The 27,996-nt window shown below is 40.7% G+C and overlaps 1 protein-coding gene across 6 annotated transcripts in view; it reads left to right on the top strand.

The window, feature by feature from the left end:
* Positions 1 to 27,996, top strand: part of APP (amyloid beta precursor protein) — a 258,284-nt gene that overhangs the window by 84,872 nt on the left and 145,416 nt on the right. For all 6 annotated transcript variants that reach the window (XM_032393352.1, XM_032393354.1, XM_032393351.1 and 3 more), the window contains exons 4-5: positions 21,947 to 22,059; positions 23,965 to 24,158. In XM_032393352.1, coding sequence (XP_032249243.1) covers positions 21,947 to 22,059; positions 23,965 to 24,158 — 307 coding nt within the window. The remainder of the gene's footprint in view (positions 1 to 21,946; positions 22,060 to 23,964; positions 24,159 to 27,996) is intronic.

Here is a 27,996-nt window from a genome sequence, read left to right as displayed (position 1 = left end):
TAGAACTCAGTTCTCATCATTGTATTTCCCAAGATAAATAACACACTTAAGATCATCCTGTCTTGATTTTGCTTATTGTTCTAGGCAGTAAATAACTTTCCAAAATGCTATAGTAAAAAATACGATTTGTGTACAACAAAACTTGTGCAAGATTTTTGGGGACGTAGGGCTCTGTGTTCTGTGCCATGCGAATAATTGCAAAAGAAGGCAAATATAAAACATAAGGGAAAAATTTAGAGTGGTGCAGACAGCTCTGATTACGGTCCTTGGGGCAGGAAAGTGGTTAAACCCAGCATAAAAAATGGAATTCACTGAATTAACTTAGACCCTCACCATGAAACCCCAGTTTTCATTATATTTTCATTAGTGGACTACAATTAAAAAGTGAAGTAAATAATATGTAAACCATATTAGACATAGACTTAATACCATCACAAATAACAGGAAATGTTTTTTAAACAGATTTATTTATTTTAGAGAGCGAGCACAAGAGCGGGGGGCAGGGGCAGAGGGAGAGGAAGAGAGAGAATCCCCAAGCAGAACACAGAGCCCAATTCAGGACTTGATCCCAGGACCCTGAGATCATGACCTGAACGGAAATCAAGAGTCAGTTGCTCAACCAACTGAGCCACCCAGGCGCCCCAATGATAGGAAATTTCTGATATATTTCTTCCCTAGGAAAAGAACTAAAAAATTCTTTTTTGTGGACTTCCAGGTTTTTCAGTTTTAATGCTGTGCATTAGGTACCGCTTATTTTTGTAATATCTCTAAATAGTACCCATTAAAGTAGTAACTATTGTGAAGGGAAGAGTTAATTATGTCAAGAATACGGAAGTAAAATTAAGGAAAATGATTTCTCTCAAGTATTTCAGTGCATTTTTTAAAAGTAATTTGATGTTTGTACACAATGAAAGGATTAACTGAAAAGCATTGAGGAGAAAAAGTGTGCTCGTTTTTAACAGTGACACAAAAAAGCATCGTGAATGTAGGAAGTGACATAAAGATGACAGTGAATCTAAAGCCTGGCTTAAGATGTACTTCGGTTTCAGTATCAGAGGATCCTATGAGATACTTAGATTTTAGTACTTGACCCAGAAAACCCTCAATACTTGTTTTACTGTAGAGTCTAAGGATAAGTTCTCTTAATCTGAATGGCTTCATTAAACGTTCCCTCTTCTCCACATCGCATGATAAATTTTAGCTCATACTGGAGATATGTCCCAGGAGTCTTTTTTTGCTCTTGTTCCTCCCATACCCACCCCTATCTTTCCTGCCTGTGAGTCTCAGGCTTTAGCTTCGAAACCTGATGGTGAAGGGAAGTCCCATGGCAATGGCTGCTCGGCCCTGGGAGAGCTTAGAGTGGTGGCAGAGTACTGTTGGAGACTTTGGAAGAGGGGCACACCTGAAGGATGCACAGAAAATAAAGCAAATTTTAAAATGGAGGCAAGTGTTAACTCCAGAAAAAGAAAACCCAAAAGGTGAAAAGTGACAAAGTTGTAACATAAAAAGAAAGAATACATCATCATTGCCCAGGGGGTGGGGTCAGGTGTGAAATTTCACTGTCATGGCAAGAAGACCGATCTACAGTGGAAAAAATCAAGAAAAACCGCTATTTAAGAACAGAATTCAGAAATGGGGGGAGAGGAAGAGTAGGTAGCAGAAGTGACCCCTAAATGAGATGGCAGTCAATGGTTTTTATTACCTCTTCCTGCTGTGGAGAAATTTATCAAGTAGGTCTGTGGCAGGAAGGCGAGTTTAAGGCTCCCAGGCAGTTTTTCTGATGTAGGAAATTTCTTTTAAAACTGAAAGTTGCAAGTCACATTACTGTTAGAGGAGTGTCCTTATTTAGCTGCCTAAACTTTGAGGTGGATAAAGCTAAACTCTGATTTAATAGCTGAGCTTCTTGTGTGGTATGTATCGACTTCACGAGATGTTTGCTTTTCCTTGGGTTTAATTTATGGCTGTACAGATACAAAATTACCTTTATACCTGTTTTGCAGAATGTAGGGCAGACTGTCACGATGTTAGTTGTTGTAGAGGTTTGTATTTGTGATCCTTTTCGATCTGGAAATCAGCTGATCTTTTCTAATTTAGTGATAGGTGTTTGATCATGTTGAGGAACCAAACTCAGCATGATCAAAAGTAACCTCCTCTTCTCTGGAAGTTTTCCCCTTACCACAAATCTGTTTAAAGTCCCAGTCTTAATTAACCTGCCACTTCATGACCAGACAGTATGAATTTTCTGTATAAGTAGGATGAGGGATTGGTGTAAAAACAGGAGTTTAGGCAGATGATGGTTGTGTGAGCTGGAGCGTATGAGAGAAGCATCTCCAGAGGGAGGCATTATATCCTTCCTAAGGCGTATGTAGAGACAATGAAGAGACATGAATTAGCAAACATGCATGGGAAGGTCCCAAGGACAGTAGTTGTGTTGGTAGTATTGGTGCTTAATGTTGGAAAATTAGAACAGAACTAAGAGGGTCAATTATTGAAGTTTGGAGTAGTACAGAAATCACCTTTTTTATTTGGGATGACATGAAATTTTTTTGGCTATTTTATGTGGTGTCCAGAAACCTATCTCACATTCAGTGTGGTTTTATTGATCTTGCGCATGTCATTAATACGCTAAAATCACCTGCGAGCTATACCCATTTTTTTAGTGCTTGTTACAGTGTACATTCTGTGCATCAGGATAAATCCTTTTATTCTATCAGTTCTTTTAAAAGGTGATACAGTTGGAGTAGGGAAAAAAAAAAACCCCGCTTCTACTCTGGAGTAATATTTCCATAAACTGTAGTAACCTGACAATATAGCTCCTCATTATCTTTCAGATTTTACTGGCAAACCCATAGGAGGATAATAGGTTGGAAGAAAGTATTGCAACCAGTGGATTTGACGGCCTGATGGGGCAAAGAATAATTGTAGAGCTTTACTGGGGATAAACGGTACATGAAGCTGAAGACTAAGAATGTTTTCCCTTAGTGACCATAAATTTGGAAAAAATTGGTTTTTTGCCTGAAATGTAAACTCTGCAGCAGTTGGGACTTTTGCTTCATTCACTGAAATATCCCCAGGGCTTTGAGGGTGTCGTGGCACAGAGTAGCTACTTAGTAGCTGCCTATGGAATGATTTGAATGGAGGATTTAATGTGAATATGGAGAAAAGGAAGGAAAAGTAAAAGAAGGAGTAGCCCAAACACTAGGCAAGGAAAGGAAAGGGCATAAAGCATCAATTTCACATGCCTAAAAGAATCTCTGAGGTTACAGTAAATGTCACTTACTTTACCCAGTATTGATCAACAGAGGAAAGGCAGGTTTTATTTAACAACCAAAAAGTCAACACAGGAATCTCTGATTAGGAAGAAACCAAGTTTTTCTGGGATCCAGATAAAAGTACATTAAATGCTTATCTCTAGGAGATGGGGGTCTAACCTGTTCTCCACGTGTCTGGTTTAAAGCCAGCAGATGCCAGAGGCATCTGTGTTCAGAGAAAAAACATACCATTTAGATGGTAGTTCATGATAGTTCCGTTATCCTTGGCTTTTAATTCTAATAATAAAGGATTGTTTTAGCAGAAACCCACTTCTAAATATCATTTATAATGGTGATGGAGTTTGGAAAGTTCTTTCAGATTCTCATGTTGTATCTGAAGAGTTAGGGTCATATTTTTGAATACTAACCATTAATTACTATCCTATTTAAATGTCTTTAGTAAGTGATGAGATGTATATGGTGTTTAGTAGGCACTTGATGTGTAGATGTAAGTAAATCTTTATGTGACATTAAAATTTGGGGTCATCCTATTGGTTTATTGATTAGGTACATGCATTTTCAAGACTGTGTCTCCTAGCTGACATTCCCCTAAACCATACCCTTTAGTATTAACTAGTTTGCTACGAATATGGTGTACGCCCTTGTGTGTGTTTATATCCCAAAGGTTTGGCTGTCACTGAAGATCCGCCTTCTTTATTGTGTGGTGTCTTTATCAGCTCAGAATTGCTAGATTCCTATGAGTGGGTCATGTGGCTCCCTCTTCTTGTTTTACTGAGAACTTAGAATTGTCAGTCAGGGGCGATAATGTTCTGTATTCTCTAAGTGTATTTAATACACTGGGGACTCATGTTCAGTGTGCCAAGAAGTTATGCCATTTAAATAATTTGAGCTTATTTCTCTTTTTCCACCTTTGTTCTCATTTTAAGTTCTTAGAATTCTCAATTGAGTCTAAATTCATGGGAACCAGTGCACATATGTTCTTCAGTAGATTTTTTTTTTTTAAGATTTTATTTATTTATTTGACAGAGAGAGACAGCAAGAGAGGGAACACAAGCAGGGGGAGTGGAAGAGTGAGAGGGAGAAGCAGGCTTCCCGCTGAGCAGGGAGCCCGATGTGGGGCTCAGTCCTAGGACCCTGGGATCACGACCTGAGCCAAAGGCAGATGCTTAATGACTGAGCCACCCAGGCGCCCCTTCAGTAGATTTTTTTTTTTTTAACTGTGTTGTCTACAGTCTTTGACTTTGTAAGTACCTTTGGGAATAGACCCTTCATTTTACTTCATATGTCAGTAATTTTTAGCCTCCTCATGTTTCCCTATTCTTCGGAGACCCCTGGGCCCTCACATTAGTTACTTGACCCCACATCTTTTTTTTTTTTTTTAAGATTTTATTTATTTGTGTTAGAGAGAGAATGGGTGGGGGGAGGGGCAGAGGAAGAGAGAGAGAGAGAATCTCGAGCAGACTCCCTGCTGAGCATGGATTTCGATGTGGGGCTCCATCCCAGGACCCTGCGATCATGCCCTGAGCCGAAACCAAGAGTCAGACGCTTAACCGACTGAGCCACCCAGGCGCCCCTTGACCCCACATCTTTAACTTCCACCGTCGCTCTACTCACTCACAGCTGCACTTCTTGACTTGACAGGATAGTCAGCCATTTCTGTTTTGCTTTCCTAATTCTCGCTTCCTTCCCAGCCAGCTGTTAGCAGGCATCCCTCCCTTGAACTCCATGGAATGGGCTCTCTGCTGGCTTTCTCATCAAATCCAGCAGACACTTCTCTGTCATCTCTAACCTCGCAGTGGTATCTACCCCTGTTGGTCGTTGCCTTCTTCCCACACCATTATTACATTGGTGCTTCTGTTTTTCTCTCAGCTGACTCTCATTCTCCTTCTCTGGCTCCTTTTTCTGTAGCCCACTCGAAAAATCCTCCATATTGGCTGGCGTTTTATAGGAGTCCTCCTGGATTGTTCATTTTCTTGCAATACACATAACTTACCAGGGAACCTCATCAATACAGTGGCTCCTGAAGGGCTGGCTTGATGATTCTTGAGCTGTTAATCCAGGCCAGGCCTCCCAAGTATTCACTGGTCATCAGACTCCATGTGACTCCCAGAGTATTGATAATTAGCCTTGTCCCTTAGCTCTTAGCTCATATGGACATTTCATCTGTGGTGTATGTGAGTTTCCTATCAGTAATCAATAAATGATAAATTTGGGCTTTTCAGATTAAATGAAGACTATACGAGCATGGACTGTGCCTATTCCATTTTTCTCTCTTAGTTTATTGTACCATTTGGGATACAAATCTGTTTTAGGCAAAGGATTGGATTGTTTTCAGATTCTTTTAAAAGTCTCCTGGACCCTGGATTTCATGCAGAAGAATTAATTGGATTTGAATGGGCTTAATGTAGAAACTCTGATACTGATGCAGAAATACACCCTGTATTTGGCTGTAATTATCAGTACACCAGAATCAAGGGTTGTTTGGTTGTTCTGCTTTATCTGCCAGTCAGTGACAGCTAATAGCAAGAATACAATGAATCAAGCTTAAATCCCTAGGGACTGTTTATGTATTCACTTCCACATTTTTTTTTTTAAAGAAATGGAGGATATAATTATAGAAGTCAAGAAACGGATGACAGGCTGAACCTCAAAAAAAAAAAAAAAAAGAAATGAAGATAGACATGTAAGCAAAATCGTCTCTTAATTACACTTTAAATAAGTTTCTTGCTATATATATAGCTAAATAGATATATATAGCTGTGATCTCAGTGTTGGAATTAGCATCTTCCACTGTGAGGATATCTTACATTTGTGCTAAAAGTGTAACTGGAAAGAAGAGAATTAATTGCTTCTGAAAGCAAAACATGGAAAACTGTCCTAATGTAGGAGTATCAATTAAACAGCTGTCTAGGGCGCCTGGGTGGCTCAGATGGTTAAGCATCTGCCTTCGGCTCAGGTCCTGATCCCAGGGTCCTGGGATCGAGCCCCACATCAGGCTCTTGGCTCAGCGGGAAGCCTGCTTCTCCCTCTCCCTCTGCCTCTCCCCCTGCTCATGTTCTCTCTCTCTCTGTACCTCTGTCTCAAATTAATAAAATCTTAAAAAAGAAAAAAAAAATAAACAGCTGTCTAAATGAGTAAAAATGTTATTTTTTGTTGCAGTTAATGCATGTTCATTTGTACATGAGAACTGTTATCAAAGATGTCTTTTATACTTACTTGGTTGTGATAGTTGGCTTTTCATGCCATTAGCTCTGTTTTTCCAAAAAGGTAGCCTCTGATCTGTAGTCTTGAAATATATAGATAGATAGATAGATACATAGATAGATAGATAGATAGATCGATTGATCTTCATGTAAATAGCCAGCTATCCAGACAGTTTGAACATCAACCAAAAATGAAATATCTGGAATTACTGTATAATGAATGGCATGAGTAGGAGGGGTGTCAAGCCAAGAGAGGGAACTGACCTTTTGTTTCTTTTGACTGGGAGAAAGGTAGACATGCCTTTGAATAAACAGTGCATTAAACCATGAAATGGATCACTTTAAACTCAGGTAATGGAGATCCTATGCCCTTTTAGCCTTATACATTACTAGAAAGTCTGCGTTTGCCCAGAAAATGGCAAATCATTTCTACTTTTCTTAGAAGATTGTGATAACCAGTATTCTTACCAAAAATCAAAAGTCTGCCCTCAGCTTTTTTCTAAAACCACAACATTTCCGGATTAAAACAACTGAGACCCTAAGTATGATTTTTCCTCTAATCTACATTTTAGCCATGTTTATAATCTTAAGCAAAAGACAGAAACTGTATTATTTGGAATGAGAAATACTCTAGAATTACCCCCCTATAATGATAAGCCTTAATCATACACAAATTCCTCATTTATAAACGTGAAGGCTAAATGAGAGATCTGCCTTCCTCCAACACTTTTATGTGCCTTCTATGGACAACAGGGCCTCCCTTTGAAAAACTAGTTAAGATTTAGTTTGATTTAAAGGCTGAGCTTCTGCGTGCCTGGAATGCTTGCTCTTCAAAATATTTGCTCCCTGGAGAGGTCCACTGAAGACGGAGTTTTCATGTGACTTTGGATTATTGACCTGGAAGACCATTTGGGTCATGGAATGGGCTTTGGCACAATTCCACGCTTTCTGGTTGACAAGGGCCAGGAAAGGAGGGCGGGGCCGGCTGTGTCGAGTCGGGAAGAAGGAGTCTGAGAATGTTTAAAGCCTGAATGCACCTATCTGATGCTTTTGCTTTTGCTTGAGAGAATTTTAAACTGCAGCATCTTTCACTGTGCACTGCAGCTTGTGGTGACGCACAGCTAAATGATTTGGCATCGGAAAAATGCATTCGCTCTTTGCCTGGTGTGTAAAGTTTGAATGACAGTTGTGTTCTGTCGGAAGAGAACAGACGTTTTCGTTATAAAATTCATTCAAGCAGAAAAGTAGCAAAGTGAGCAGAAATTTTCATTTACATCCGTGATTGAAGTTGTAGTGATAAAAGAAAATCACTAGGCTTAAGAATAGCCTTGTTCTCATTCTCGCACACGACACAAGGAGTTTTGTCAATACAGACATGATACGTTACTGTGGAAGGCTCTGATTAGTAGGCTCAGATTTTGCGTATCCTTTAACTGACCTTAGATTTTTCTAGGGTTTTTTGAGTTATCTTTAAAGAGATTACAGTATTGCCTTTTTTTTTTTTTTTAAATCAGGTCCATTATTTGTTATAATGTGGGCTTTATGTTCCATTATCACAGAGATTCACAGGAATTTCTTAGCTTTTACTTGTGAGTATTAGCAGGTGTAGACAGATAGCTTAGTTGGCCAGTCTTAGAAGCCATGAGATACTGGATTAGAGACATGGGATCTGAATTTTCCAGGGGGAGTTTTCTGCTAAACAGTGTGTGATACACCCCTTGGAAGCCTTAATGTGTTAATTTCCTGTCCCAAACCCTCTTCCTTAGAAGTCCAGAAATTCAATTATTTCAGTTCTCTCAGGAGTGGTAAGCCCCGGCAGATTGATTTACAATAATGAAACTAAGCCTTGTTTACAAATCAGAGTGGCAATTTCTAAGTCCACAGAGGAGTGATAAGACAGGGAGAATTCTAATTTAGCTGGGCCCCATCCCCATTGAAAGAAAAAAATCACGATTTTTGAAACACGTCTCCATGGAACTGGGTAAATCTCTAAAACATATTTTTATTGAAGAGCTTAATGAATCATGTATCCTTATTATATTTATTCTATTAGATATTGTGTCCTTCTTCCCTACAGAGTGTTGCAAGTACAGTGACAGAACTCTAATCCTTTTTTCTATGTTTTAACAAAGTTTTGAGGACTTAGCAATGTTCTGGTACCAGTAGAAGGTTGTGCTAATTCCAAATACCATAGCATAGCAAGCTCTTTTGTTAAATGCTGTAACGTCTTTTTGTTTTTCCTGTTGAAATCTCTCTTTATCTAGTTCCTTTTGCCCTAAGTAGCTTTGCATCTTTCAGGATATATTTTTTTCCTTTCCTGAGAAGTTTTGAGTTGGAAAAACCCCTGAAAAATAAATCAGTATTTATTCCTCTGATCATTAGAGGACAGCTCCATTGTCAACTAAAGCTGGACATTTCAAGTCCAGGCTGTCACAAGAGAATCCAGAAGGGACACTTACTAAGCTCTCTGGGAGCACAGTGTGGCAGTTGGGTATTAGGAATCTCAGGCATACAAGAGAGAGAAGCTGGAACAACTAGTTTGGGAACTATCTAGTTTGGGCATCATGAGCACACGGGGAGGTAGCTAGCTGGTTATAAGCACTGGTGGTGAATGTACGTGCTATGTGTCCCAGGCCAAAGTGGCAGGGAAATGGAGGGAAGGCAGGGAAACATCCTCTGCTGACCTTAATGAGTGATGAAGAGTCCAGGGACGCAGGGTCATGAGTCGTGGGAGCAGGTGGAAAGGAGTGGGGAGAGCTAGAAGGTAAGTTTCTGCTCACGAAATGGTTTACCAGAGTTAAACATTTCAGAACATTTCTTCGTGTGACATGATCTGAGGTCCAGCTTCAGGAATATGGATAGTTTGAGTGTAGTTGAGGTACCACCCATGGGGCTTAGGATATGAAATAGTGGCAAATATTAATTGAGAAAGTAGAGGCATTAGTTAAGTGAGAAAGGGGACCTGGGTTTTGTAACCAAGTCGAATTTGTTTAGCAGTCCCCACCATGTTTGGTTCCCCCAAATTGTTGACTGTTGTTTTTCTTCCCTTATCTTGCTTCCACATAAGATAGATGTTTGACCCAATGAGGAATCGCTTATTGTTCTTTGGCTACAGTTCTAAAGTTTCATGGTCAGGTGTACATATGCTAAAAGCAATACCTTCTTAATTAGGTGTCCAGCTAGGGACTGGAAATACCAACTGAAAGGTCATCATTGAAAGAGTGGAGGAAGTTGTTGAATTCCTAGACATGGGTGATACACAGTTGACTCTTGAACGACGTGGGGATTAGGGGTGCTGAGCCCCTGCATAGTCAAAAACTCACATATAACTTCTGACTCCCCCAAAACTTAACTATTCGTTGTCTACTCTTGACCAGCAACCTTACTGATAACTGTTTGTTAACTTCATATGTTATGTGTATTATTCATACTGTATTCTTACAATAAAGTAAGCTAGAGAGAAGAAAATGTTATTAAGATCATAAGGAAGACAAAGTACTGTACTGTATTTGTTGAAAAAACTCTGCGTGCAAGTGGACCCACTCAGTTCAAACCCATGCTGTTCAAGGGCCGACTGTATCTGAGTGAGAAGGTAGGAGTAGAAGGTAGAGGGCAATGTCTTAACTTTAAAATCAGAATTATTAAAAGATGAATCAGTGAAAGGGAAAGAACAAGTAGCTTAAGATAGCGCATGGAAGAACAGATGTTGTCTCCATAGTTGGAAAGCTAGAGAGGACTGAATTTAAGGAGCAAAATGCTGTGGCAGGGAAAACGGACAGCGAACTTGAGAGCAGTTGAATGTGCTTGTTGCTATAAACCTTGAGAGACCTGAGGAAGATTGTTCCAGCAAGGCCGATGGTAATGCGTTGGAAGGTATAGTGAGGGGCTTGGAAGTGACAGTCCCCAGCTCTGTTGAGAAGTTTATCGGTGAAGATGCCTCTTCCTGTTGTGATGATAGCCTACCTCGCACGTGGGTTTCTGAGTATGGTATGTGGAAAAAACAGGCTGTGTATTTTTACCTCTCTGTATAATTTAAGGTAGTAACTGATGGTTCTCTGGCCTCACGGCGCATCAGCCTGATTGGTATTTTGTTAGCAGTTATATGGCTTTTTAAAAGCCCCATATATAACCCTAATTAATTGCATCTTTAAAATCTATCAGGCTATGAATATTTTAATAAGGTAGAAAGAAAGTATTAGGAGAAAGCAGCCAGTGAGGATACTTGTGTTTTCAAGAGACAAAATAAAGAATCTAGGAGGCTATCCCCACACTATCTGCTTCTCATTTTTTATAAGATTTTATGTATTCACTTGAGAGAGAGAGCACGTGTGCGCGTGAGTGTGCACAAGTGGGAGGGAGGGGCAGAGGGAGAAGCAGGCTCCCCGCTGAGCAGGGAGCCCGATGATGCGGGGCTCCCTCCCAGGACCCTCAGATCATGACCTGAGCTGAAGGCAGACACTTAACCAACTGAGCCACCCAGGCGCCCCACACTATCTGCTTTTCAGTTCAACTCTCAATATCCAGCACTGAGCGAGGCTAGAGATGAGTGGGTTTGGGTGTAAAGGAAATCTGCCTTATTTCCACCTCCAAATTCATCACACACTCTATAAATAAAAATTAAAAGTATGAGAACTGCAAAAAGAGAAATGAGGGAAAAGGGCTGTTTGCTGGTAAATAGGCTTAATGGTGGTAACAAATTGAATTTTAGTGCTACTCCTATCAGTGATTAAAATGTGTGGCATTCTGATAGCATATAAGAACTGTGAATACAGTCTCTTCAGTGTATTCAAACGTAAGATTGATTTCTCTGTTGAGGCCTGTATCTCTGGATTCAGATTTTACCCCATAACCTCAACCTGTCCACATTCAACGCATCACTCCTCGAAAGATACTCCTGATCTCTGAAATTTGACCCTAAGCTAGTGCTGCCCAATGGTGGGCCGCTAGCCCCATGTGGCTGCTGAGCATTTGGAACGTGGCTAGTCCAAACTGACGTGTGCCGGAAGTGGAAAAGAGGTACCAGTTATTGAAGAGTCTGGGAAGTGGCGGGGAGAATGTAGACTGTCTTAGTAATAATTTTTTTACATTGATTGCACGTTGAAATGGCAAAGTTTAGGATATACTGCGTTAAATAAAGCCTGTTACTAAAATCGACCTTCCTAATGTGGCTGCTAGAAATTTAAAACTGCCAACATGGCTTACATCAATTTTGGACAGTGCTGCTCTGTACTGGTTTGTGCGGGACTGTGGCTTGTTCTTCTGCAGCCTTGCGAGGAACTGGGTGCACAGTGGTATTCCGCAGTCCTGAGTGGTAGCAGAGACGATCTCTTAAAATTAAACCAGATCGTTTTAGGTTTTAATGTTTATCCTTGTCCCGCATCCTATTTGAGCTTCTGTGGCCCAGAGATATCGTTAACCTCACCTTTTCATACACGGAAATCACTAAATCCTCCTGAGTCACTGCGTCATTTTCTCCCCTTCTGCCTTCAAATACAGAATTCTTTCTACCCTATTCTCTTATAAAGAAACAAAAGACAAAACAGGAGCAAGTTGGTTCTCAGGGCTTGTGAAAAGGCACTCCATTCTTAAAATTGTGCCAGAATGAGAAATCTATGGGACAAGACCCAGGCTTACAGAAGGAAGGCAGGAAGGATTTGATTATATGTTTTTAAAAGAAGAAACCAAGCCAGTCACCAAAAAGACAAATATTTTATGATTCCAGTCATATGAAGTACCTAGATTCGTCACATTCGTAAAGACAGTACAATGCTGGTTTCCAGGGGACTGGGGGCAGAGGAAAAGGGGAATCGTTTAATGTGTATAATGTCAGTTTTGTAAGATGAAAAGAGATTGGTTATACAATACTTGAATGTACTTAACACTGCTGAACTATACACTTAAGCATGGCTAAACTGGTAAGTTTTATGTTATGTGTCTTCTAACACAGTGAAAAGAAAAAGGAGAAGACAAGCCAGGGGTGCCTGGTTGGCTCAGTCAGTGGAGTGTGTGACTGTTGGTCTCAGGGTTGTGAGTTTGAGCCCCACATTGGGTGTGGAGCCTACTTAAAAAGAAAAAGAAAAGACAAGCCATTCTAAAAAGTGTTTCCTAATAACCTGTAACTTTAAAAAAAAAAAAAAAAAAAAAACCCTTAATAAGATTAGTTATAATGGATTACCTTAAGTAGACCCTTGCTACCTGAACAAACAGCTGAATCGACTCACTTGGGAGCTTGTTACGAAGGCCGACTAGGTCCCCTCTTGGACTTGTCCAATCAGAAACTGCGTTTTAACAACATCCCCAGGCGATTCGTGTCTGTGCTGAAGCTTTTGATCCATGAGCCACCTGAATCAGAATCCCTCTGGGGAGGTCTGTTTTTCAGGCACGTCCCACACGGCCAAGATCAGGTGTCAGAGTGAGAGGCGCTGGGATCCTGGTGCTGGGGTGAGAGGGAGGATGAGTCTGTATTAAAATCCAGCACACCAGAGTTTGCACACCCCTGATCTGGAAAGATTTAACAACCATCATTTTCATAATTCCATCTTTTAACTGATGTTGGAATGATTACAAGTGTAAGTAACAAAGAAGCCCCGTTACTGATAAAACCAAGAATATGAGTAATACAGTAAGAGAGAGGCAACAGGAAAAGCTGCCCATGTAGCCTAGCTAATCTAGGGTCGGTTGGCCAGGAAGCCGTGATGCAGAATTTGTGGAATGTTGTAATACTTTACTGGGGTGTAGTAAGCATTACAGTTCAGCCAGGCCTGGAGTCCAGCCTGACTCTGTTATGAGCTACACAAAAATCAGTCTTCAAGCCTGAAATTGCTCATTTGTAAAGGGTAATTGAATTCTATGATGTTATGTTTACATTTCCAAGACAAGGTTAAACTTGGAAAGCAAAGCATCTCCTTTCTTACTGATATGTGGGATTATTCTGAAATAGAATTTAAGTACTGCGCATCACACAAATGATTCAGGGAGAGATTTGCCTAGAAAATCGAAAGCCAGGCTCTCTCTAGTCATTATAAATGCCATCGAAGAGAAGCCCATGCTTAGCAAGATTTTCTAACCCCAGTTTCTTTTCAGCTAGAGTATTCTCACAGACACGCTTCTGAAGGCCAGAATGTTGATGCAGAGGCAAATAGGTATGAAATCTTAAATGGAGACTTCCAAAAAAGTTTTTAAGAAAACTTTAAGTTTTAGACTTACAGAAAAATTGAGAGGATAGCCAAATACCCCGTTAGCCAGTTTCCCTTCTTATCAACATCTTCCATTAATACGGTACGTTTGTTACAATGAATGAACCAGTTGTGAGATATTGTCATTACTAAAGTCCATACGTTGTTCAGATTTTCTTAATTTTCAAGATCCCATTCAGGAAACCCATTCCATTTGGTTGTCAGATCTCCTTAGCCTCCTCTTGGCTGTGACGACTTCTCATACTTTCCTTGTTGTTAATGACCTTGGCAGTTTCCAGGAGTATCACTCAGGTATTTTGTTGGATGCTCCTGTGTTGGAATTTTCTCATGGTTAGACTGGGGTTATGGGTTTTTTGGAAAGAAGACCACAGGAGTAAAGTGCCCTTTTCATCCCATATTAAGGGCACATATTACCAACTTGGAATGTCACTGTTGATATCAACCATGATGGCTGGAGTAGTGTTTGTCAGGTTTCTCCAATGTAAAGTTACTCCCTGTTCCCACATTGTGCGCTATACTCAGGAAGGAAGTCACCCGCAGAGCCTACAATTAAGGAGTGGAGATTTATGCTTCACCTCTTTGAGGGCAGAGTATCTATGTAGATTATTTGGAATTCTTCACAGATTAGTCTCTTTCCACCCGTTTTATTTATTTATTCAGTCATTTCGACTTACGAATACATTGAGTTATAATCCAGTACTACTTTGTATATTTTATAGCTCATATTATTTCTGTGTCAGCCATTGGGAGCTTTTTTAATTGGCTCCTGTGCTTATTGGACATAGCCTCTTTTTTTTTTTTTTTTTTCTTTCTGAACAAGATGCTCCAGACTCATCTTGTGTCTGTCCTGTACCAATCCTAGAATCAGCCATTTCTCCAAGGAGCCCTGGTTCCCTCTTATTGGAGAATGGTATTAGAAACCAAGATGTGAGTCTAGCACCATACCACCCCGAAACACGCCTGATGTCGTCTGATCTCGGAAGCTTGGTGTGCTCATTGCGACCAGACTGCCTTAGCCCCTGGGCCCTCTCAGCTGACAGAGCGAGCAACTGTTTTCATTATTTGAGACCAGTGTTATTCAGAGCCTTGGTCAAACACTCTTTCTGTCTCGGACCCACCCCAGCATTTACATATGTATATAAGGCTGTGCTCCCTTCACTTGAATATATCAGAGAGACAATTTAAGTGAAACTTCTGGTTTTCACTTTTTTTTTTTTTTTTTTTTCTGACTTTACCTTAGCGTGATCCTTTTAGTGTCTGCCCTCTGGCAGATAGTTCTGAGGTGAAGAAGGCTGTGTGTTCCCGCTGCTATCTGGTAAGAGTTATAATGAATTGGTGGTGGTAGCCAACCGTCAGTTCTTAAAGCAGTATGTAATTCATCCTTTTGTCCTCTTGGAGAACCCAGTGACTCCCCACTCTGAAGCAAAACTTACCACAGTTTTACCCCATGGGGAGGTTTGTTGAGAAATATTTTGGCTACCCTGTAAGTATTCTTCCCATGTCTTGAGCACAAATGCCTCCCAGAAAAATTTCTGTTTGATAACATGTGAAAGTTAGAAAATAATGGTACGTAAAGAACAAATTCAAGAAAAAGTGTCCATGGAGTAAGACCCTCAAATGGTAAAATAAAAAAAATTGCCTGACTAAACATTTACCTACGGTTCTCGTTTTGATATGCATGTATGTAGGAGTGTAGGGTAACAAGCACATAAACTGAGGGTGTTCACCTGTCTGCACGTCCATGAGGGACAAATGGAAGGGTCTTGTCCAACCTGTTTTCCATCATCTTCTGTATAAAGTATCCTCTAGCTACTGGAATAGAAACAAGTTAGATCCTGACTCTCTTTCTCTTATGCCCTTACTTGATCCTTTAGATTCTACCTTTAGACTACATCTAGAATCTTACTTTGCTCACCATTTCTGTTGCTACCATCCTGGTTCAAGACTCTGTCATCTCCCACCTGGTTTACTGCAGCAGCTCCCTACCAGGCCTTTTTACTTCCAGTCTTGACCTGTAGAACAAGAATAACTCACTTAGAAAACCACTCCAGAGTCCTCCTGTGTTACTCAGGGTTTCGGCCAGAGTGTGGACAATGCTTAATGCTCCATACAGTCCGCTCTCACTCACCCATTGACCTCCTCCCCGTCATTCCTCTCTGACAACACTGGTCTCCTGGCTATTCTGTGAACTCATGAGGCACACTCCTGCCTCAGGACCTTTGCACTGTTCCTTCCTCTGCCAGGAATGTTCTTCCCACTGATATCTTGATGATTTGTTCCCTCACTTCCTTAGGCCTTTCCTCAAATGCCATATTTTCAGTGAGGCTTTCCCTGACTACTCTATTTAAAATTTCACTTCCTCTGCATGACACTCCCCCTCCCCCTCCCCATCCCTGTCCCTTTCTCTGCTTTATCTACATGGTGTTTATTACCATTTGTTTTATTTTTTTTATATTTTCCCTCTAGAATTTCATTTAGTTCCATCTGTTTTGTTCACTACTGTGTCTCAGCATTAATTAAAAATAGAAAATATGCAATGAAGAGTTAGTGGATGAAGTACTGATTGCCAGGGGGGATCCCAGGAAACCCCGCCCCTTATAGCCAGGAGCAGAGCCCAGCACAGAAGGTGAAAAGATTGGTCACACGGATTCTGTGCTCATAGGGACTCCACCCCACTGTGTTGACCAGGATTGGCCATGACCATTATCCATTACATCATAAGCAATGCTCAAACGTAGGACTGTAGAACTCTTAACTGGACGGTGATAATGTCCTGAGACTAAAACCTCACTGCCTTCAGAAGGAGCATAATAGGTGATCAGTGAACAATGAAGAGTAGTTGTTTCTATTCTTACTGACCGTAATTGGTATTAATATGAGAAACAGTAGTGGTTGATGAATGGATACTGGGGGGAAATAATAATAATAATAAAACTAAATACTTGAGCACCTTTGTTGTAGGCACCGAGTTGAGTGCTATCTGGCTGTTAACTCATCTTTTTCCCAGCTCCACCATTTACTCCGTATGTGACCTGGGCTGATTCTATAACTCATCAGGCTCACCTTCTGCCCTTAGGCAGTGAGATCATTGCAACCACCTCAGTGCATGGTTCCGAGTCAGGTGTGAGATGATGTCCCCGAAGCAGCTAAGTGAGTGCTAGGCACAGAGTCCAGAATTGCTGTAACTGTCCACATCTTACCTCAAGAGCCAGATCTGGGCCATGTCTCATCCCTCCTGGTGGAGTATAGCACAAGGAAGGAAACGCGCTTTGCCGTTACTCAGTGATAACGTTGCCGGAACATTCTTAACCCCGACCCCCCTTCTCATCCCCTTTTCCTGAATCCTCTTTACCTCTTGAGGGATCAAGAAGGAAGGACACCCCTTGGGCAGAAGTCCCTAGACCTCAGACATTCCCACCATTTGTTCCCCATGATTCTGGCCAACACCACTTTAGTCTTCGCGAGTTCATAGAAACATTGTTTTTTTAAATTCTAAGATCTCTGTACCTTGAAGTTCTTATGTATGGCTCTGGAATCTTGTAATCAATCTGTGCAATCCCACTCTGACTCTGAACACTTGAGCAGTCTCAGCTGTGCACGATTTTGCTCTTTGCTCTGACAACCTGCACACCCCCCCTCCCCCGAATTTCTCCCTGGGCCATGAATTCAGAGATTTGGTGGTTTTAGTTGTAGCACTTCATATTCACTTCTGTCTTCTTCCTGGAATTACCTGTCTTTTGAAAAGGCAGTGTAAAGAAATTGAAAACTACATTCCTGTATTTTAATTCCATGATATTGGAGACTCTGCTACTTGCCTACTTAATATTTATTTCCACTTCTCCCTCTGTAAAAGACGCCCAGATTTTTTTTTTGTTCACAGTGACAATGTGCTCAGCTGAAAATACTCTCACGGATTCCCTTGCAGCTGACTGCGGCCAGATGACATAGTCATGGCATAGAGATGTAGAAAACAGGGAGGGAGTCCATGCGTGGGAAACAGCAAAGTTGTGTGAGGGCAAAAAAAAAAAAACCCAGACAGAAAACCATCATGCTTTGGCCTGTTCCTCCTGTTTCCTGCATGCAACTGTGACCATTTTTGACCACGGAACATGAAAACAAAAGCCACCATGCTAAGGACGGCAGTACAGAAAGATTGGAATAGCCTGGACCGTGAGGGTGGTATTGAAAACCTCCACCAGCCTCGGCCTCCGGACCAGACTTGTCATGTGAGAGAAAGCACCCCATCAGGTCTCTAAGCGTGTCCTGTTCTATGCCATACAGTGCATTCCCAGCTATTTTATATGGCTTACTAGGTAATTTAAACCTAGTTTTATTGTCAAATAGACTGCATTATACATGATAACGTTTAAGCATTTTGTAGTCTAACAGTGAATCTCCTTTGGTAAAAGCCAAAGGGAATTTGGCAAATAACTAATTTCCACCAGAGTTTAAATGACAGTGAGTTGAGTTACCACTCTTGGATGGAGAACCCAGAGACCCAAATTTTTAGACCGTGTCCACCGCCAGTTGGCTCTATGGGCAAACCACTTGACCTGGGTTCTTTGCCTCCTGTCTGCAAAATGAGGTAATTTGAGCTACATAATCCTCTCAAAGACCACCAAAGAGCCAGTGGATTAAGGCCTGCAGAGTCCCAATTGAACTGGACAGCATTATTCATCTTGCCAAGACTTTTTGGCCAAACCCAGATCTTGTTCATTAGCTTTGAAAATCCCCTTTCAATTGGAGTGTGTGTGTGTGTGTGATACAAATTGTGATTTTTTTTTTTAAATAAGAGACTGGGTGGTATGCTTATCAATAAACTTGCACAGTATATATTGATGAATTTATCCACTAAGATTAAATGGTGCCAAATGTCCCAGAGGTCAGCATAAACAGGAACAGGATTTCTCATTATGGTACCTAATTCATTTTGATCTCTTTCACCTGAATTCTGTTAAAAATTGTGCGTGTGTGAGTATGTGAGTGTGTGTGTGTGTGTGTGTGTGTGTGTGTGTGTGTACCTGAAGGATCAGACCAAAGAAACCAGAAGGTTTATTTTAAAAATAAAAGCATACATAGTTTTATAGGGAAACTCTAAGTACATACTGTTAGGTTTTTTGTTTTTAATTAAAAAACTATTTTCTAGAGCAATTTTAGATTCACAGCAACATTGAGTGGAGAGAGTACAGAGAGTTCCCATATGTCACCTGTTGTATCATAGACTTTTTTTTATTTTATTTTATTATGTTAATCACCATACATCATTAGTTTTTGATGTAGTGTCCCATGATTCATTGTTTGCGTATAACACCCAGTGCTCCATGCAGAACGTGCCCTCTTTAATACCCATCACCAGGCTAACCCATCCCCCCACCCCCTCCCCCTAGAACCCTCAGTTTGTTTCTCAGAGTCCACGGTCTCTCATGGTTCGTCTCCCCCACTGATTCCCCTCCTTCATTTTTCCCTTCCTGCTATCTTTTTTTTTTTTTAACAATTTGTTTGTTTCAGGGGTACAGGTCTGTGATTCAACAGTCTTACACAACTCACAGAGCTCACCATAGCACATACCCTCCCCAATGTCCATCACCCAGACACCCCGTCCCTTGCACCCCCACCACTCCAGCAACCAGCTGCAGTTGATTGCCTGTCCTGAGAAACCATGAAGAGTCCACCTGGGGAAGGTGTATAGGCTTTGGATAAGATTACTTTTATTTTCCATTCTCCATCTCATGTGGGATTTAGTTTGGTGGTTGTGGTTTGTTTGCTAGTATTCTGTGTCAAAGTAAAAGGGGAAAAAATGTGATGTCACTTGCATTATTCTTTCTTTCCCTAAACTGTGTATCTTAATGTTCATCTCTGGGGCGAGGTTATTATCTGCTGAGGGCAGGTGGCCGTAGACACGTTTCTTGGCAGGCATTTCTCCGCTGGGAAGTGAGGTTGATATTAGAAGAGGTCGGTCGCACAGCTGTTGTGGAGCTGAGTGCAGTGTTGCCCGTGAGGTGCACTGCCATGGCGTAGGCTTCTAGGACTCGTGGGTTCCTTTCCCACAAGCAGCACCCACAGCCTTCTGAGGGCCTCACATCTCATAATCCCTGCATTCTCTGTGACTCACAGTACCATGCTGTGGGCATCACACCTTGTCTTAAAGATTTAAGGAATGACAAGATGAAGGGCTCTTCATCCCCTATGATTCCCTTAGGTTTTTATCTAAATACTATTTATTAAAATAAGTCCTTAAATATCATGAGACATCTTGCGTGTTTGACCTAGAAACAGACTCAAGTTTAAACGCCCTTATGGACACGAAGTTTAAAGGAACCCTTTTCTGTGACGTGAATAGAAAAGGGTTTTTTCCTTCCCCCTCTCAAGGTCTTCATCACTCTTTATGCTCCTTTTCAGAAAATGTGGTGTTAACCTGCTGTGAAAGAAAAAAAAATCGTTCCTTGCTGGAGTGTGGAGAGCTTGTATTCCCTCCTTATTTGGGGTCGTTGGTTTAAATCTGTTCTTGCCTGTCTTGCCTGAAGGATGGCAGCGCCCTACTCAGCGGTCTCCCTACGCAAACTTGATTTAGAGTTTATTTGAAAAACAAACTTGAGCATGTCATTCCTGTTTCAAGTATCTTTTGGCTTACGTTGCCTCCAAAGTGGTATCTAGAACTTTGGATCCTACAGTTAGGAGTCCAGCATTTCCTCCAGTCTCATTTACTTCTGCACTTACCTGGTGTTCCAGCCATGTTGGACTTCCGCCTCCTCTACAAATATGCCTCGCCCTTTCTTTTTCCTTTCTTTTACACAGGATGTGCCCTCATTTTGAACTGCCTTTGCCATTCATCCATCCGTCTATCCAGGATGGTCATGTTTGCCAGAACTGGGCCAGGGATCAGGAGTGGAATGCTAAGATAGATGCTGTCCTTACATCTTGGAGCTTCCATTCATTTTCTACACGGCATACCCCTCCTCATCCCTGTAGATTCATCTGTGATGTTGTTTCTACTTTGAGTTCTTTCCCAGTGTACCTAAGTGGATATGTTCACTTTGTAGCCTCAGCACCGTCTTCATCACTATTACAGCATTTATTTTATTTTTTAAGATTTTACTTACTTGAGAGAGAGTGAGTGAGTGAAAGAGCTCAAGTGGGCGGAGGGGCAGAGGGAGAGGGAGAAGCAGACTTCCCGCGGAGCAGGGAGCCCGACGTGGGGCTCGATCCCAGGACCCTGGGACCGTGACCTGAGCAGAAGACAGACACTTAACCGACTGAGCCACCCAGGTGCCCCTCTATAACAGCATTGAATGTCTTCATTCATCAGGACATCTGTTGCGTCCTATGTGCAGAATCTATGCTAAAAGCTAGGGTGACTGTAGTGAACAAAACAAATAAAAATTAAGCTCATAGCTTACATTCTGTAATTATCCAAACTTTTATCCTCATAAGAATGTAAGCATTCTTGTAGGACTTTATGTAATATCTTTCTGTCTGCAGTACCAGTTATGCTAGAATGAATTTGCATGATATACATTTTCTTTAAAAATACAACAAAAATCTGGGGCCCCTGGGTGGCTCAGTCGTTAAGCGTCTGCCTTCGGCTCAGGTCATGATCCCAGCGTCCTGGGATCGAGCCCCGCATCGGGCTCCCTGCTTGGCGGGAAGCCTGCTTCTCCCTCTCCCACTCTCCCTGCTTGTGTTCCCTCTCTCACTGCATCTCTATCAAATAAATTAAAAAAAAAAAAAAAAAAAATACAACAAAAATCTAAGGAGCAGTGTTCATAATTTAATTGAATTAAACTGTGTGTGTGTCACATATGTAACCGTTTGTACATATATAGATTTTGTTTGTTTAGCAAGTAGAAAAATGCTACATTTTCTATTAGCTTACAAACAGATGAAATGTCCAAGAAGGAGGGATGGCCAATTACTTATATTGTTTCCGCTCAAATGATTGCCTCGTGTCAGTCTGCATTCTTTCCCCTTGTTGCAATTGAATGGCAGCTCTCTGTATGATTAACTTTGCCGTCAGAGCTTCATAGTAATCAAATAGATTTCACTTAACACATGGGCGAAGTATTTAACCATCAAGGTTGATGTGGCAAGGAACCGAGCTCAGGACATAGGACCCAACATTCGAATGGTACCAGCCTTTCTTGGATTGATTACTTGGTCATTCAAAAAGCTGTATACCTTCTGAAGTCTTTTAGCCCATCTTTCCTTGATAAGGACCCAGGGACAAGAGCCCTGTGACGCAGATGGAATGACGTGAAGCGTTTTCCCTTTCTTGCAGTTGGCGAGTTTGTAAGTGACGCCCTCCTTGTTCCCGACAAGTGCAAATTCCTACATCAGGAGAGGATGGATGTGTGTGAAACCCACCTTCACTGGCACACCGTCGCCAAAGAGGTACCAGCTCATGCGTTCTTCCCCCTTCTAAAGTGAAGATTTCCTTGGGACATGGGTCACGCCATCTTAGAAGATATTTTCAGGCCGTAGCTGTGTTGAGGAATAAGTTATATTTCTTACTTAAAAAAGAAAAAACTTCCCATGAGTAATTTTTAAGAATCAGAAACAGATTTAGTTAGATTTATTATGTGTCTGTGCCTAATGTGCTTTATAAACTAGACACTATAATCTTATACTTGCCATAAACCTTAAAATGTACCTTTGTTCCCCAAATTATTTTTTATTTACCTCTTGTTTTCTTTTGTCGTGTACCAAGTTTTTGTAATTTGACCTTTTCTCCTGTCATCTGTTGGGGAATGCAGTGGTAGAACAGGAAGTTAGAAACTGTTGGTATTGGACAAGCTACGTTCAGTTCTACCGCAGCGTTCCCCAGTCCATCTAAATGGATACACCATCCAATTCTGTGTTCACCACGCCATGCCGCCACCTTCGTTTTCCCATAGTGGTTGAATCTTTGTGGCACCAGTCCTAACCTTTGTTGACCCCTGCTTTTGGCAAAAGTGGATAAATAACATAAAACAATTAGCATAAAATGTAACTTACTGTCATCTTCAAAACCGCTTTGTCCCTTTGATATATTGTGAAATTTTTCTACTAAGTGTATATAATTTTTGTGGAAGATCGGTCTCCTAGAATGAGGCTCCTTTGCCTAGCTCAGTGGTTCTCAGATGGGGTCAGTTTTGTTCCCTCATCCCTCCTCAGGTGTGTGAGCCAGCGTCTGGAGACAGTTTTGGTTGTCACAGTTGGAGGGGGTGGTGTTACTGGCGTTTGAGGGCCAGAGGTCAGAGGTTCTACTAAACGTTCCTCAGTGAACAGGACAGCCTCGCCTCTGTCTTTCTTACAAGAGTTATCTGACCCAAAAGATCAGTAGTACTGAGGGTGAGAAACCCTGGTCCAGCTCCGATAGCTTTGAAGTTGTTAGGCAAAAAACACCCCTTGAGAATTAGCATTAATTTTGCCTTCTATAAAATAGTATGTTCCAATTTACTGTAAAACAAAATTTTCTTTATACAAAAATGTGTTTTGGAGGTTTAAGAGCTTTTTGGATCTTAAGAAAGCAAACCAGGTAATTTGAAGTTCGGTTACCCATCAGATAACTTCATTTTCATTTGTTCTTGAGTTTAAAAAAAAATTTTTTTTGTCACTAAGAAACAAAAATGACTTTAATTCCTATGAGGTCAAAATACACTCTGTAATATTTTCATTGTTTATCCATATGTGTTGAATTATTAATATTTCCTCCGTCACCAGTGGATGCCTTCAAAGCTTTATGTTAATCTCGATTTGTGCAAATTTAGCAAATCCCAGGAAAGCAAAAAGATGTTGGTGGAGAAATCTCTAATTTAGACTCTTAAGTTTTGATTCATAGCAGAGGATAATTTCTTTTCTTCCCAGGATTGTTATTCTGGAAGTGAGCCAAGAGAGTCTGAATTTCTAGAATAAGATATGTCCACATGAGAGAAACTTCCATGTATAGTGGAGGTGGAAGTGAGCTGGGGATGTACATGGATCCATCATGTCTACCAGATGCACTAATGATACCACAGAGCATTGGTTCTCTGATATCCATTCACACTGCAGGCTTCTTCCATATCCTCTTTCCTAAAGAGTTTCCATTCCGGTTGTTTTTACTAATTTCTGTAGTATAACAACATGTCTCTATAGTTAAAAAATAAGGGTACCAAAGTAGTCTGTGCTAAAGAAACTTGTAAATCCACTCAGAACAGCAAATGGCCCTTTCCATTGTGAAACTGGTTCTTGATATATTGGGTCTCTGTGTTGAAGATTATACTTGGGATTTTCTTACCCTACCCGCCCTCACTGTGTTCTCCTTACCTTCTGTAGACCTGTAGTGAGAAGAGTACCAATTTGCACGACTATGGCATGTTGCTGCCTTGTGGAATTGACAAGTTCCGAGGGGTAGAATTTGTATGCTGCCCGCTGGCTGAGGAAAGCGACAGCATTGACTCAGCGGACGCAGAGGAGGACGACTCGGATGTCTGGTGGGGTGGAGCAGATGCAGACTACGCGGATGGGAGGTAAGGCGGCCTTTGTGTTTTCCCTTTCGTGCAGTTGGCGAGTTTGTAAGTGACGCCCTCCTTGTTCCCAACAAGTACAAATTCTCGTAGATGCCAGAACATCTCGTAGATGCCAGGACATCTAGTATATAGTTTTGTTCCTTCTACAGAGGTGTCTTTCCATTTCTTACTAAAAGGATCTCTGCCCACTCCTGTCAAGAGTTTGCTTTTATGAGGGAAAAAAAAATCTAACCATGAACTCCTGTTATGGTTACGGCCAGCTGTGTAATTTTAATCTAATTGATCAACCATCACTGAGTTAATTTTAAATATTTTATTTTCATCTCCAAAGTTGGGATCAAAATTCCACTGATAGTGTAAGATGTAGTTCTGTAGAGAATTGAAATCTGAGTGAGTGACTGGACTTCTGTTTTGGTCTATAATTTAGAAATTTCTCTTAAACAAGATTTTGGGATTATTTCATCAGTCAGTGAAATCTGAAATTTTTGTTAAGAAAGGTTGGTTTTGGCTTTTTTGTTTGTCTTTGTGGGTTTTTTGGCCTTTAAGCATCTCTGCCTTTGTGAATGAAGTCAAGAGGCATTCATAAGTGTTTGCTTAAAATTCGTTAACCATCTCTGGTTTCATGATAGTTCAGAATTATATTTTCACCTCTTTTTCTTTGGGATCTTAATCCCATAACTTGTAGATTATTTTTTTTTATTAAAAGCAAACATCTATATTCAAGCCATAAAATTAAAAAACTAGAATTTGGGGGTTAGAAAAACCATCTGGTTCCATCTTCAGTTTCATGCTCTGTCATCCCCCAGTGGTGATGATGATCTCACTTCTGCTTTTCCTCCAGGATCCCTTCAAATGTTTCCTGGTGTCACAGATTTTCCAAAAGAACATTAAGTATGCATTGTTAAGACTTATGGTTATTACTATAAAGTTTTCTGACTTACAGAGTCAGTTATTTTTTTATAATGTATTTTATAGAATTTTCAAAAATAATTTTACAAAACAACTACATTTTACAAATATATATTGTATATTTTACAAATATATATTCTTTTTTTTTAAAGATTTATTTATTTATTTGAGAGAGAGGAGTTGGGGCGGGAGGGGCGGAGGGAGAGAGAGAGAGAATCTCAAGTAGACTCCCTGAGATCATGACCTGAGCTGAAACCAAGAGTCACACGTTTAACCGATTGAGCCACCCAGGCACCCCCCCTAATTTGCTGTTTCTTATCAGTTAATAATGTCAGGCTTCTCTCTGGTGGCTATTGTCCAATTTTACCATAACTTTTTTGTTAGTTAAGCTCTTTTGTGTTCCCTCTTTGCTAGATTTAGAAAAATTGTATTCAGTGTAGCAGGACATAAAGCTAAACAAATAAGTGAATTACGAAGAACAAGAGAAGAAATAAGGGGAAAGTGAACTGTATGCTTCACAGTATTTCTCTCCATAAAAGTTGAAAGTTCGGTGGAGAGCAGGTTTTGCCAGTGGGAAGGCATCTGAGCTTTTTTCCATGGGATTGATTGATCGTGTTCTGGGCCGTGGCTGGTCCCTCACCTGTATTCCATGAGCCAGGTGTAGAAATGTCCATTGGTTTGGGTTTAATTGCTGCTTTGTCTAAATGTTGGAGAATTGCCTAGTTCTTATGGCGTTTATGATAGTTTTTACATATTTTTTCCTCAGTCATATCTAGATTTAAAAGTTTCAGAATAAGTTCTTGAAAAAATTCTTGTCATCAGGGCTCTTACTACATTATGGCAGTGCAACCAGTATTAAAAAGGGAATTTAAAGTTGGACAACCATTTTCTTTGGTCATAGTCTGTTAGATACCTGCTCATTTCCCATCATTGCGTTGACTCTGTACTTAATAAACAACTCAGGTCATGGTGAGTAAACCAAGAGAGCTCCGTGACTGCTGTTAAAATTAGACTTAGCTGTGTACTTATGACCCTGTCTCAAGGTTGGTGACCCACCGTTTGTGGCCATTCATATAGCAGGGACCGTTAAAATTAAGAATGGGTATTTTTACTGTATCCTGAGAGTGTTGGGCTTTTGCCAGGCCTTCTTTCTTTCCCAGTTAACACATTTTTTAATGTCTTATAAAACCTACGTTTTTAAGAAAAGATTTATTTATTTATTTGAGAGAGAGCAGTTGCACACACAAGTGGGAGGAGGGGCAGAGGGAGAGGGAGAGAATCTTCAAGCAGACTCCCCCCGCCCCCCGCCCCCGTGCATGGAGCTCGATCCCACAACCCTGAGATCATGACCTGAGCAGAAAACAGGTCAGATGCTCAACCCTCTGAGCCACTCAGGTGCCCCCCCCCCACCATCCTCTTTTTCTTTTCTTCTCTTCTCTCTCTTTTTTTTTTTTTTTTTGACTGGGAGGGAGGGTCCTTTCTAACCTGGATAGACCCAGTGGATAACCATTTTTACATATTCATTTGAATATCCTAGACTTGTTGATACCCTTCACATTTTCTCACCATATTTTTGTCAATCTTTTGTATTTGGGAAAAAGTAATTTCTCCTTTTAATTGCTTCTGAGTTTTGTAAGGTTGATGTATGATGTACATAACCCTATCAGTTAATTCCATTCTTATTCATGCTGTAACATCAGCTGGGATCTTCATGTTAGTAGATTTGCCGAATTATCACGATTTGTTGACCTATCACTTTCCACATAGCAGCTGATCCAAGCCACCTTCATTCTCCTTGGTTTCTAAAAGCATCACTCTCCTTCATGCTCCACAGATAACCCCTTCACAGTCCTTTGTCATAAATTGCTACATCATGGTACCTGGGAGTTAGTAGGTGCTCGTACGTGTTTGTTGAGTAAATTAACAAATTTTCTCTACTTCAACATCCCTCTGTACCTTCTTCCATTTCTTTGTTTCCCATTTTGCCTGTTATAATTATGTTCTGTCTGAATACCACTTGATTACCTTCACTCCCTTTCTTGGATTTTTAAAAAAAAATTTATTCAGTACTTTTTTTTAAAAAAGTAGTTTTAGGTTTACAGCAAAATTGAGCAGAAGGTACAGAGAGCTCCCATCATCCCCTCCCTGCTCCCACATGCGTAGCCTCCCCCAATATCAGCGGCTCCTACCAGAGCGGAACATTTGTTAAGGCTGACACATTATCATCCCAAATCCCTACTTTACAGTTAGGGCTCAGCTCACTCTTGGTCTTGTACATTCTATGGGTTAGGACAAATGCATAATGACGTGTATCTATGATTATGGTATCATACAGGGTATTTTCACTAAAAATCCTTTATGCTCCACCTGTTCATCCCTTCCCCCCCCCCCCAGCCCTGGCAACCATTGATTTTTATTGATTGTATTCATAGTTTTACTTTTCCTAGAATGTCAAATAGTTGGAATCCTACAGTATGTAGGCTTTTTCAGGTGAGGTTCTTTCACTTAGTAATACACATTTAAGTTTCCTTCATGTCTTTTCATGGCTTATAGCCTGTTTCTTTTTAGTGCTCAATAACAGTCCATTGTCTGGATGTGTACAGTTTGTTTATCAGTTCTCGTCCTAAAGGACAGCTTGCTTCCTTCCAGGTGTGGGCAGTGTGAATAAAGCTGCTGTAAACATCCAAGTGCAGGCTTTTGTGTGAACCTATGGTTTTTGCTCCTTTGGGTAAATACCAAGGAGCCCAAGTGCTGGATTGTATAGTAAGAGTATATTTAGGGTTTTTTTGTTGTTATTATTGTTGTTGTTTTTAAGGATTTTTTTTTTGAGAGAGAGAGAGAGCAAGTACACGAGTTGGGGCAGGGAGAGGGAGAGAGCATCTTTTTTTTTTTTAAAGATTTTTTATTTATTCATTTGAGAGAGTGAGAG

The sequence above is a fragment of the Phoca vitulina genome, unplaced genomic scaffold (genome assembly GCF_004348235.1).
Source record: "Phoca vitulina isolate PV1807 unplaced genomic scaffold, GSC_HSeal_1.0 scaffold72, whole genome shotgun sequence".
Classification (NCBI taxonomy): Eukaryota; Metazoa; Chordata; class Mammalia; order Carnivora; family Phocidae; genus Phoca; species Phoca vitulina.
This window is presented reverse-complemented; position numbering and strand designations above follow the sequence as displayed.